The sequence below is a fragment of the Vombatus ursinus genome, unplaced genomic scaffold (assembly GCF_900497805.2).
Source record: "Vombatus ursinus unplaced genomic scaffold, bare-nosed wombat genome assembly UNPS02014768.1, whole genome shotgun sequence".
In the NCBI taxonomy this organism is placed as follows: Eukaryota; Metazoa; Chordata; class Mammalia; order Diprotodontia; family Vombatidae; genus Vombatus; species Vombatus ursinus.
Window position 1 is genome coordinate 23,903,680 of NW_020954546.1, and position 13,190 is coordinate 23,916,869.

At 42.6% G+C, this 13,190-nt stretch overlaps 1 protein-coding gene across 1 annotated transcript in view; it reads right to left on the reverse strand.

The window, feature by feature from the left end:
• Positions 1-13,190, reverse strand: part of NXN (nucleoredoxin) — a 163,741-nt gene that overhangs the window by 25,416 nt on the left and 125,135 nt on the right. Inside the window, exon 2 of the mRNA XM_027862512.1 lies at positions 1,168-1,285. Coding sequence (XP_027718313.1) covers positions 1,168-1,285 — 118 coding nt within the window. The remainder of the gene's footprint in view (positions 1-1,167; positions 1,286-13,190) is intronic.

Sequence of the window (13,190 nt, forward strand, 5' to 3'; positions counted from 1 at the left end):
TTTGTATCCTCGGCCCTTAGCACAACTGTAAGTGCACACTGATTAACTGGTGATGGGCGGGCTCCTCAGCCTCTGTGAGCCACAGTGGTCTCATCATAAAGCAGGATAACTGGAGCAATCAGCTGACACCTGGAGCTTTACGGCTGGATCCTCACAGCCGCCCAGGGAGGGAGGTGCTACTGTTATTCCCATTTTACAGATGAGGTAACTGAGGTTCAGAGAGGGACACATCCAGGGTCACACAGCCGGGGTGGCATTTTTACTTCCTCCCAGGGCTGCAGGGAGAAGCAAATGAGACGATACACGTGAAATGGCTTAGAAATCTGTGAGGTGCCACATAAAGATAAGATGGTTTAATGATGAGACACACGAGATAAGACCCTCCCAAGGGACATCCCAATCTGCACTTACACTTTTTTTATTGTTTGTTTTTACATCCCCTCCCTTCCCTTCCCAGGTAGCCATCCCTTATAACAAAGGATTACAAAGAGGGGAGGAGAGATCCTGCAGAACATCCAGATCCCATGCTGCGTGCAGGGTTTGGTGCCTGCATCCTTGCGTCTTTTCTTTAGAGCCAAGGCTGGCCATTATAATTTCACAGCATTCATTTTTCATTGTTTTGTTCTTGTGGTTTCTTCCATTCGCATTGTTGTAAATATTGCACAGACTCAGGAAGACCTGAGTCCAAATCCAGCCTCAGACACTGACTAGCGGTGTGACCTTGGCCAAGTCACTAGACCTCTGCTTGCCTCAGTTTCCTTAATTGTAAAACGGGGATCAAAACAGAACTTCCCCACCAGGGTTGTTGTGAGGATCAAATGAGATGCTACTTGTAAAAAGCACTTAGCACAGTGTGGCTGGCACACCTGAGGTGCCGTGTTCGCTCTTGCTATTACTGTTGTTATTTCTGTAACTATTCTTCTCTTGGTTCTGCTCCCTTCACTCCATACCGGTTCATACCAGTTTACTTTTGAATAAAAATTGGCCACAACTGGGAAAATTCAGTAATCACCATGAAGAAAAGAATCCTCCTAGAGTGACGTAAATCCAGTTATATTTAGAATGTGTTTCCATTCACTGGACTATATCTATTATTGTACACGTGTACTTTGCTTACCTGGGACTTGGGACTAGGAAACGACAGTAAGAGGCCCCCGAGGGGCTTACCTTCCGGGTCATCTCGGATCACCAGCAGCCCATTTCTGCACACGACTTTGCCTGTGGTGGCATCGATGAAGATCAGCGATGGAATGTTGGAAATTCGGTATTTGTTCCATAGTTTAAGCTATAAGAAAAAAAGAGGAAGTTGGTCAGGCCCACAACCCCTTCGCAAATTCATCGGCAAGTCAGCAGGGGCTGTTTTGTTCTGTTTGGCCTTTCTTTGCATCGCTAGAGCTTAGTGCAGTGCCTGGCACACAGTAAGCACTTAATAAATGCTTGCTGGGTGACTGACTGCCTGCCACCTGAGATATGCAAGCTTCTGCGGCGGGGACACAGAGATCAAAAGATCTCAGAAGTCCTCCACTCCAAGCCAGATATGAAAGAAGAGTAGTAAGAAAGCCCCTGATATTAGAGGAGCTAAGGACTGATATACCCACATAATGATAATGCAAGTTATTTCAAGCTTTCCAGGCCTAAGAGGAGAGGAACAGGCAGCTATGAGATGAAGGAAAATTTGAAAGATACACCTCCTGGATAGTAATAATCACTGTCCTTAATATCATATTGTGCAACAAGTCTGTTTGGCTGTGGGCCAGTTAAAGCCATCATTCCCTTAGCCTTCAGTAAGCCTCCTAAAGAGTTCACTCACCCAAGGCAAGTATAGTCAATCAAAGACATGATCAGGAGATCTGATTGCCCTAAGCACAGATAAGTAAAGAGTGGTTAACCTCTTTCTTCTCTCCCCCTCAGGTCCTCCATCCATAAAACCCGGTGAAGAATCAGCCATCTTTCAAACAAAATCAGATCCCTGGCCAGGTGAAGAAGAAAGGAAAGGAAGCATTTCATTAGCTCTCCACGTCATCACATACAGCAAAACGGTCTTCAGTTTCCCAGACATGCTGTTAGCCCAGTGTGGAAAAGAAACAGGCTAGTCAAGCAGAAGGTTAAATATTTAGATGTTCCCCAATTTCTCTACTTGGGAAATCTCCAGCTATTAGTTGTATTCTATTCAACTCGGTAATAAACAAAGGAAAGAAACAGTCTAGGAGCTGACACAATCTCTTAATCTCTGACACTCAAAACTCGACATTTTGTATTTGCTGATGTTTGACACTGGCCATGCAAACTGGCAGAAGTCCAAAGCCTCAAAGACATCAGGCTGAAAAGCCAAGGATAAAAATTCAATTCAATTAACATCTGTTAAGTGCCAATGGTAATCATGACAGAGATGTAAAAGACAAAATATGAAGCAGTCCCTGCCCTCAGAGGGCATTCTCCTGGGGTGAAATTCCTCACTTTAAATTTTCCAGCTTCTTTCAAAACTCAGCTTGTGGAATTTCTATTTTATCCTAAAGTAAGCAGAGAAGCACTGAAGATGTTTAAAAAGCAGGAATGTGGTAAGCTGGTCAGACCAGTGCTTTATGGAGATTATCCTGGCCACTGTGCAAAAGACACTTTATTGAGATGACAGACCAGGGCAGGGAGGCTGTTACAAGAGGCCCAGGGGAGAGGCGATGAGGGATTGCACCAGACTGGTGGCTGGGGCAGTGGAGAGAAGGGGATGCATGTGACAGATGTCAAGCATCAGCAGAACTGGGTGGGGAGGGGCAGAGGAGAATCTGGCATGCCTCCTGAGACCACCATCACCCACCAAACCAGGGCAGCCCCATATTCTTTGCAGGCTCACAAGAGCCTCAGATAAATCACTGAATCTTAGCACTAGAAGAGAGGCTAGGAGTTATCTCATTCAACCTTGGTCTAAAACACAAATCTTCTCTAGGACATCATTCATTAGCTAGCCTCTTGACTTGACAACCTCCAAGTATAGGGCGCTTACTATGTGGTATGGCAGAAAGAGTCCTGCGTGGGAAAGGAAACCTGGGTTTGAAGCCTAGCTCTGAATGGACAAATCAGAATCCGAGTCTCAATTTCTGTATCTGTGAAATGGAAACAACAACCATTCAGATTTATAGAATCCCAACCTCCCTTTCTGAGGCTTATAAATTCTTCTCCACAGCCCAGTGAGATGGGCAGCATGTACATCATAATCTTGGGGAGCACCTCCTTTTCCCTTCAGGATAGCTCCAATTGTTAGGAACAATTGAACTTTGGCCTTTTCCCCCTCTCTCTCTCACTCCCAGTCCTAGTTCTGTGCCCTGGGACCAAGCACCACAAGTCTGCCTATGCTCTGGAGGCAGCATACAGAGTGGGCCTCATAGCCAGGAAGGCCCGAGTTCGAGGGCAGCCTCTGTGATCCTGGACAAGTCGCTTAACCTGTTAGTGCTCCTGACGTGCCAGGTCCAGGGAGTTTCCTCTTGTTTTCTAATGAGATCCAGGCCCAATCCTGTCCTTCCCAGCCCATTCTGAAACCCACGGTATTAAATGAAATCAAAGCTACCAATTCACCTACAAAACCGAAAGAAATGAAGAAAAGCCACAGAGCTTCCTCCTTGGTGTAGGTGCCGCTGTGGTGAGGGTTTTCTCTGCCAGCTCTGCAGGATGCAGGCTGCTCTTCAGACAACACAGCTACTCGGGCAATGATGCTGTCGGGAATCAGCCTGATGAAAGGTGTGGCTTTCTCACAGAAAAAGAGCTGCCCTAAATCCACCGCTACACAGCACACACGAAGGAAACCTTTGTGTTATTATAAACCTGCTGTTGTTATAATACTATTGGGTTGTTTTTTTTAATCCAATGGCAGTTTAGGGATCAGGGAAGAAAGGGAGAACAGGAATGCTCCAGAGGATTACTCAAAAATAAAGGTTAGGCAGCTTCCAGCTGGTTACCTTGGAGGGCAAAGGCAAAAGGATGCCTCAACTACTACAGCTGGGGTCCACAAAGAGCACCGAGCCAAGGCTTCCTTCACTCCTGTTTTTTTCCTAGGGCCAGAGAATCTGGCTGGCTCCCTAGACCAGAAGTGACGTCACACCCACTTAAAAAACCAACACTGCAACATTCCAGTGAAACCCCAGATGGGATTCAGTTTAAATGCCCTGAGAGAGATGCGGTTGAACAACAAAACACTACAATCTCAATTAGGACGCAGGGATTAGCTGTCATTTAAACCCTGCTATAAAGAATAGGCTTGGAATGCAAGCTAGTGGTTGTGAAGACCTAAACATATTAATTTTGATGTCTGAATCAGAAAGCGCATGGAAGAGCTGTTTGCAGCCTGGATCAGCCCATTCTGATGATTCTCTGGGGCACAAGCAGGCTGATTGGAAATGAGAAACGCATGCCATCTGAAGAGCACTTGCCAAGATTCGCCACTGCCCTGGTTAATGGTCTCCTTCAATCTGGCGTGGTTTTCTAAAGTATACTGAACATTGGCGAAAATAGCTCTTAACAATCATTTTAGTGCACGTCTGACCTCAGTTCACCTCACCTTCTAAGGAATTCAGTTGTGATGGCTACTTCCTTTCTCTACTTTTGTTTCTGCTGCTCTAATTTTCTCCCATCCTTCAGGTTACTCCTTAAATTAAAATCAGCCTTTCTGCCTTTGTGCAAAATAGAGGATGCTACAAGCAAGAGAGGGTAGAGAGCTCAAAAATTCTCATTGAGCAGCTACTGTAACCTGGGAATTCTTCAAACTCAGAGATCTGCATGTTACCTGAGTCTTGTGATTTACACCTGGCTTTTAGGCCCCAAGCCTAGGTGGCTGACTATCCATAGAAGCATCCCTGAGGCCAGAGATATCTGCTGTCATGTGGCAGCATATTCTCTAGGGCTTAATCAATCTTCTGGGCAATGAGTTCTTCCTCATTTCGCTCCTTACTTCCATCCTTTGAGAGATTCCTGATTTTGCTGGGATAAGGACTCCCCACACGGACAGCTCACAATCTCTTTTCTCCTTAGGAGATGGCTTTGTGAAATGCTGGGGCCAAGATATTCATTGCCTAAGGACCAAGCCTCTGTTGGGGAGCCTTATTCACTCAGCCAGACTGTTCCTCAGATAGTACACACTGAATTTGCTTCTGGGACTCACTTAAAGCTTGTCCAGCCTGGTGGGACCTGATAGAGCTTGTGATCCATTTGCATGGCCTCTGGGAACCCAGTGCCATCCCTGTGATGTAATAAGGTTATGGAGGAATAAATAACAGTAACAACCACTGTTTATGTAACACTTCAAGGTTTGCAAAGTTCTTTACATAGATCTTCCTTATTCAATCCTAATATACTATAGGAGGCACCCAGGAAATATTTGGTTTCTCTCTCTCACCTCATGCCTCTGACTGTTGCCAAGTCTTTGTCCATTCTATTCCCATAGCATCTCCTCTCTATCTGCACACAGCCACCACCCGTACTCAGGGCCTCTTCACCTGGTGACTAGTCCAACAGCCTCCTCATTGGTCTCTCTCCAGTATTCCAATCTCCCCTACACACAGTTATAAAGGAATTTCCCCAAAGGACAAATCTGACCATGTCAGTCCCCCATGTAATAAACTCCAGTGTCCCCCTCAACAAGAGGATCACATATAAATTATCCTGTCTGGCATTTAAAGCCCTTTCTAACCTGGCTTCTACCTACTTTTCTGGTCTGATTCTCCATCCTTCTCCTTCATGCCTTCGTTGGTATGACAGACTGGCCTTCTTGCTGTTCTCCATTCATGCTGTCCCACCTCCCATCTCTGTGCATTTGCACACTAAAGCCGGATCCCTTGCCTGAAAGCCTTCCCTCTTTACCTCCGCCTTTTAGAAGCCCTGGTTTCTTTCATCTTTTTAATTCTAGTTTCCTTCAAAGGTCAATTTCAAGGCCCCCTCCTCCATGTGGCTCCATGGAGGAGATGACATCTCTGCTGTGCCTTGAGGGAACATGAGGATGCTGAGAGCTGAAGATAAGGAGGGATCTGTCTTTCCAGGCAAGGAAGAGGGTTTTTGCAAATGACTAGGGGCAGGAGATGGAACATTGAGTTTTGGCAACAGTGTGGCTAGCATACAGAATGCATGAAGGAGGTGGAAGGGCATGTGTGATATGCCAGATTTCTCAAGATCTTAAACACCTTCTCTTTACAAAATTCTTTTTTTGCTGCAACTTCTACCCACTCCCCCTTGTCTCATTCTTCCAGAAGATGATTGGTCAAGTATCCTTGGCACAATGCATAAATTTCCTTTTACACTGGGGCAATTAGGTTGTTGTGAGCTGGCTAGAGTGCTGTACTTGGAGTCGGAAAAACAAGTCTAAATCTGGCTTCAGACATTTACTAGATATGTGATCTTGGGCAAAGTCACTTAGCCTCTGTCTGCCTCAGTTTCCTCAACTGTAAAATGGAGATTATCATAGCAGCTATCCCCTAGGGTTGCTGTGAGGTTCAAATGAGATAATATTTGTAAACCTCTTAACACAGTGTCTGGCATATAGTAGGCACCTAATAAATGCTTATCCCCTTCCTTCCTGTTTTCTCATCTGGGAAATGGGGATAATCATAGATATTTGTAGGGAAGATCAAAGGAAATAATACAATAAAATTTTTGCAAACCTTAATATACTATATGAATGAGAACAGTTAGTTAAAAGAGTGAACATCTTGCTGACGGGCAACTTGGTATTCAATGCCATGGGAAGAATCCTGCAGACTCTATGAAAGAGCACAGGGACATTTCTTGGCACCTCTGTGGCAAACAGCCGAGGTGGAGCTGGAACTCTCTCTCAGTCGGTCAACATTATTTAAAAGCCACATTGTGCACCAAGTCTTGTACTAGGTCCTTGCCATTTGTGAAAATGAAAGATGCAGAGGGTCATGGACATGCTACAGGCCAGCTCAGTGATGGTGACTGGTAATGAATCTGTACTGGCTAGAGGGCAAAGCAATAAATTTCTCCTAAAGCCTTGCTTTATAGAGGGCTCAGAACCTTCTGGCTAACTCTTCATTTTCTTTTTTTTTTTAAATTTTTAATTACTTTATTTTGAATTATCAACAATCACTTCCATAAGCTTTTGAGTTTTAAATTTTTCTCCCCCTCCCTCCCAAGATGGCCTGCAATCTGATAGAGGCTATACATATATATTCCTATTAAACATATTTTCACATTTGTGATGTTGCAGGAAAGAATTAGAACCAATAAAAGGAACCACCAGAGAGTGGAAACAAAACACAATAGAAGAAAAAAATAGCAAATGGTATGCTTCGATCTGCATTCAAACTCCATAGTTCTTTCTTTGGATGTGGATAGCATTTTCCATCATGAGGCCTTTGGCTAACTTCATTTTCCATCAGTTGCTATGCTTCTCCCTCTTTTTAACTTCATTTTGTGTACTGTCTTTACTCAAGACTGTAAGCTCCTTGAAGGCAGGAATTATCTTTTTTTCTCATGTGTATCCCCAGGGATGTACAATGCTTGGCACACAGTAGGTGTTTAAATAACTGTTTATTGACTACCAGCTCTGACCCCTGGTGGTAGAGATTCTTGTCCTTAGTTCTTGAGGAGGACCAAAATGACATCACTATGTTGGAGTCAAGGCACAGTGCATCCAACTGTGGCTGATTAGATCAATATAACAAGCTCAGAAGGCTCTACCGCAGGTTGGGCCCAAATAGTCCACATGAACATTTGGAGTGGAGAGGTCTCTAAATTTACATATCTCACATTTCTTTCGAGCTACTGCAATTCTGCTTTGCTCATAGAGCACAGTGTCTTCTTTGATGTGATACACTATGCTGGGTGGTCCTTTGCCAGCATCTCCCATGTCACACAATCAATTCCAAAGTTCTTCAGAGAGACCTTAAGAGTGTCCTTGTATCACTTCTTCTGACCACCATGTGAATGCTTTCCTTGTGTGACTTCTTTGTAAAATAGTCCTTTAGGAAAGCATGTGTTTGGCATTGGAACAACGTGGCCAGCTCATCAAAGTTGCCCTCTCTGCAGTACAGTTTGAATGCTTGGCAGGTTAGTTCAAGAAAAGACCTCAGTGTCCGGTACCTTATCTTGCCAAGTGATCTTCAGAATCTTCCTTTTTTTCCTTTTTTTAAAAATTAATTTATTTTGAATTATCACTAATCACTTCCATTAGCTTCTGAGCTTCAAATTTTTTCCCTCTCCCTCTCCACCTCTCTCCCCAAGATGGTGCACAATCTGATATAGGCCATATATATACATTCCTATTAAACATATTTTCACATTAGTGATGATGTAAGTAAGAATTGGAGCCAATAGGAGGAACCACCAGAAAGAGGAAACAAAGCACAACAGAAGAAAAAAAAATGGCAAATAGTCTGCTTCGATCTGCATTCAAACTCCATAGTTCTTTCTCTGGATGTGGATAGCATTTTCCATCACGAGGCCTTTGGAGATGTCTTAGATCCTTGTATTGCTGAGAAGGGTTAAGTCTATCAATATTAGTCATCGCACAATGTGGCTGTTATGGTATACAATGTTCTCCTGGGTCTGCTCATTTCACTCAGCATCAAACCATACAAGTCTTTTCAGGTTTTTCCGAAGTCTGCCTGCTCATCATTTCTTATAACACAGTAGTATTCCATTACATTCATATACCTCAACCTGTTCAGCCATTCCCCAATTGATGGGCATCCTCTCAATTTCCAATTCTTTGCCACCACAAAAAGAGCTGCTATAAATATTTTTCCATTTGTATGATCTCTCTGGGATACAGCCCTAGAAGTGCTATTGCTGGGCACATTTTTATAGCCCTTTGGCCATAGCTCCAAATTGCTCTCCAAAATGGTTGGATCAGTTCACAACTCTACCAACAATGCATTAGTGTTCCAATTTTCCCTCATCTTCTCCAACATTTATCATTTTCCTGTGTTGTCATGTTGGTCAATCTGATAGGTGTGATGTGGTACCTCAGAGTTGTTTTGATTTGCATTTCTCTAATCAATAGTGATTTAGAGCATTTTTTCATATGACTATAGATGGCTTTAATTTCTTCATCTGAGAACTGCCTGTTCATATCCTTTGACCATTTATCAATTGGGGAATGACTTGTACTCTTATAAATTTGACTTAATTCTCTATATATTTTAGAAATGAGGCCCTTATCAGAGAGACTGGTTGTAAAAATTCTTTCCTAATTTTCTACCTTCCTTCTAATCTTGGTTGCATTGGCTTTATTTGTGCAAAAACTTTTCAATTTAATGTAATCAAAGTTGTTAATTTTGCTTTTTGTAATGTTCTTTATCTCCTGTTTGGTCATGAATTCTTCTGTTCTCCATAAATCTGATAGGTAAACTATTCCTTGCTCTCTCAGTTTGCTTACAGTATCAGCCTTTATATCTAAATCATGAACCCATTTTGAGTTTGTTTTGGTATGGTGTGAGATTTTGATCTATGCCTAGTTTCTACCATACTCTTTTCCAGTTTTCCCAGAAGTTTTTGTCAAAGAGTGAGTTCTTATCCCAGAAGCTGGGGTCTTTGGGTTTATCAAATAATAGATTACTATAGTCATTGAATACTATGTCTTGCATACTTACCCTATTCCACTGATCCACCACTCTATTTCATAGCCAGTACCAAGCAGTTTTGATAATTGCTGCTTTATAATACAATTTAAGATCTGGAATGGCTAGGCCACCTTCCCCTGTATTTTTTTTTTTTTTCATTAGTTCCCTTGATAATCTGGACATTTAGTCATTCCAAATGAATCTTGTTATTATTTTTTCTAACTCTATAAAATAATTTTTTGATAGTTTGATTAGTGTGGCACTGAATAATTAAATTGGCTTAAGTAGAATTCTTCAGAATCTTAAGACAATTCAAATGGAAGTGATTTGGTTTCCTGGTGTGGTGCTGGTATACTGTCCAGGTTTCACAGGCATACAACAATGAGGTCAGCACAATGGCTCTGTAGACCTTCAATTTGGTAAGCAGCCTAATACCTCTTTTGTCCCACACTTTGCTTTGGAGCCTCCCAAACACTGAGCTAGCTCTGGCAATGTGTGTGTCAACCTTACTATCAATGTGTACATCCCTGGCAAGTATGCTGCCAAGGTGAGTGAACCCGTCCACAGTATTCAAAACTTCATTTGTTGTCATAGATGGTTCCATGTATGGTGCTGGCTGGCAGACAACCTGTGTTTTCCTGGTGTTAATTGCTAGGCCAAAATCAACATAAGTAGCTGAGAATCGATCCATACTTTGCTGCATCTTGGCTTCAGAGGCTGCACTGAGTGTACACTCATCTGCAAACAAACTAACAAACAACAAAAACAACAACAACAACAACAAAAAAAAAACCACGCACCAACTCTCCCTCCACTTTAGTCTTCACTTGTAGCCTTTTCAAGTTAACTAATTTATCTTCAGTGTGGTAGCTGACCTTGATGCCGTTTTTGTCCTCATTGAAGGTGTCTGACATCGTGCTTTAAAAAGCATGGGGTCAAGCACACAGCCCTGCTTCACTCCATTTGATGACTGGGAAAGCCTGAGAGCATCATCCATTACCCAGAACCAGGCAAGCATGATGTCATGAAGTCGACGTACAATACTGATGAGTTTCTCTGGGCACCCAAATTTTGCCATAATTTTCCACAATCTCTCATGACTAACAGTAACAAAGGCCTTGGTCATATTGACGAACTCTGTGTACAGACTTCTGTTCTGTTCCTGGCATTTCTCCTGGAGTCGTCAGGCAGCAGCAACCATATTGACTGTTTCTTGGCCCATTCTGAAGCCACACTGGCTCTCAGTTAGATGACTATCTTCCAGGTGAGGGATCAGCCTATTAAGGAGGACTCTGGCAAGAATCTTGCCAGCAATGACTAAGAGAGAGATCCCTCTGTGATTATTGTAGGACAATCTATTTCCTTTACCTTTATAGAAATGGACAATGTAGGCATCCTTGAACTCCTGAGGGATAATCTCCTCTTGCCATATAACCTGGAAAATTTCAGTTAGCTTTTTTTTTTTTTTTTTTGGCTAGGCAATGGGGTTAAGTGACTTGCCCAGGGTCACACAGCTAGTAAGTGTTATGTGTCTGAGGCCAGAATTGAACTCAGGTCCTCCTGAATCCAGGGCTGGTGCTCTATCCACTGCACCACCTAGCTGCCCCTTCAGTTAGCTTTTATATAAGCAGTAGACCCCCTGCCTTGTAGATCTCAGCTGGAATAGAATCAGCACCAGGCGCTTTGCCACATGAAAGGAGTTGGATGCATTCAAAACCTCTTTTTCAGTTGGAAGTTCAGCTAAAAAGGGACCGACTTCAACCTGAGGTATATGGTCAATGGCTTCAGCATTGATTGATGATGGTCTATTGAGAACACTATGGAAGTGTTCAGCCCATCTATCCAGGATCATGTGCTTATCATTAATCCATGTGGCTCCATCAGCACTGAGTAGCTGAGATGCACCATAGGTCTGTGCCCTATAAATAGCCTTCAGGGCACCATAAAGACACTTTGGATTGTTACTATCAATGTAAAACTGAAGTTTGTCTTCCTTCTTACTGAGCCAAGAATCCTGCATCTCTCTAAGCCTCATTTGCACTTTATTTTTGATGGAGTTAAATGATGGCCTTTTTAGAGATGGACATATTAGTAAACCCTATGAAGTTCTAATTTTTTATTTAGTAGCTTCTGAATTTCTCCATCATTTTCATCAAACCAATCTGGATGTTCATGAATATTCTGGCCAGATGAGTAAATGCCATGCTGTACGCCAAATCTCTGAAAACTGCCCACTCCTTTTCTGCTTCCCTGTTGCCAGCTGTGTGTTGGCTCAGCTTTCCTTCCCTTCCAGTTAGCAATAAACTGTTCCCACTGGGAGAAGCACTCTAATCTGTTGACATTAAGTCTTCTGGTCATCTTGCCTTGGGACCGCCACTTTTGTTGAATGAGAACATTTAGCTTGGAGAGGATAAGTCAATGATCAGTCCAGCTCTCTGTGCTACACATCGCCTTTGTCACTCTCATTCTCTTTTTTCTCCTTAAAATGATACAGTCTATTAAATGCCAATGTTTGCTGTGAGGGTGCATCCACAAAGGTTTATTGCATTTAGGTAAACAGAAGACAGCATTGGTGATGCGAAGTCTTCAGTAGTAAATGACCATTGCTGTTGCAGTTTCTGATTCTATTCCTCCCAAGGGCTCCCTGCCATGTCTAGTAGTCTGTGCTTACTCTTATAGTAAAGTCACCCAGAATTATAAGCTTGTTCTTCCAGCACATTGATGATGAGGGTCTCCAGGTCTTCAAAAATTTTTTCTTTGACCTTATCTGGCTTCATCATGGTGGGAGCACAGGCACTGATGATGGTGGTATGGTGCTTCCCTGCAAATGGCATTCAAATTGTCATGAGCCTGTTGTTCACTCCTTCTGGCAGACATACAAGCCTGTTGACTAGATTAGTGCACACATTCCATGTACCAATGGTAAGTTCGCAAAAGTTTTTGTACATTTTTTGATGTTTCTACCATAGGGTGGATCCCTGCCTGCTGCAATAAGCAGGCCAGGGTTGGGTGAAGCAGACAATTTTAGGGCATCTTTTCTAGCTCCTTCCTCACACTAGGAGGTGACCAGTACAGTCCTTTAAAAAGACTGCTCAAAGTGGACTTCAGAAAAAACCCGGAAAGACTTGTATGAAGCTGAGTAAAGTGAATACAACCAAGAGAATGTTGTACACAGTAGTAGCCAGGTTGTGCGATGACTAACTTTGACAGACTTAGCTCTTCTTAGCAATGCAAGGATCTAAGACATCTCCAAAAGTCTCATGATAGAAAATGCTATCCAAATCCAGACAAAGAACTATGGAGTTTGAATGCAGATCAAAGCATACTATTTGCTCTTTTTTTCCTTCTGTTTTATTTCTTCTTTCTTGTGGTTCCTCCTATTGGTTCTAATTCTTCTTTACAACATGACATGTGAAAATATGTTTAATAGGAATGTATATGTAGAGCCTATCTCAGATTGCATGCCGTCTTGGGAAGGAAGATGAGGAGGGAGGGGGAGAAAATTTAAAACTCAAAAGCTTATGGAAGTGATTGTTCAAAACTAAAAATATATTAATTAATTAAAATTTTTTAAAAAGCTAAAAAAAAAAAAAAAGGCTGCTTAGCCACCCAGGGGATTGCGGAATACCA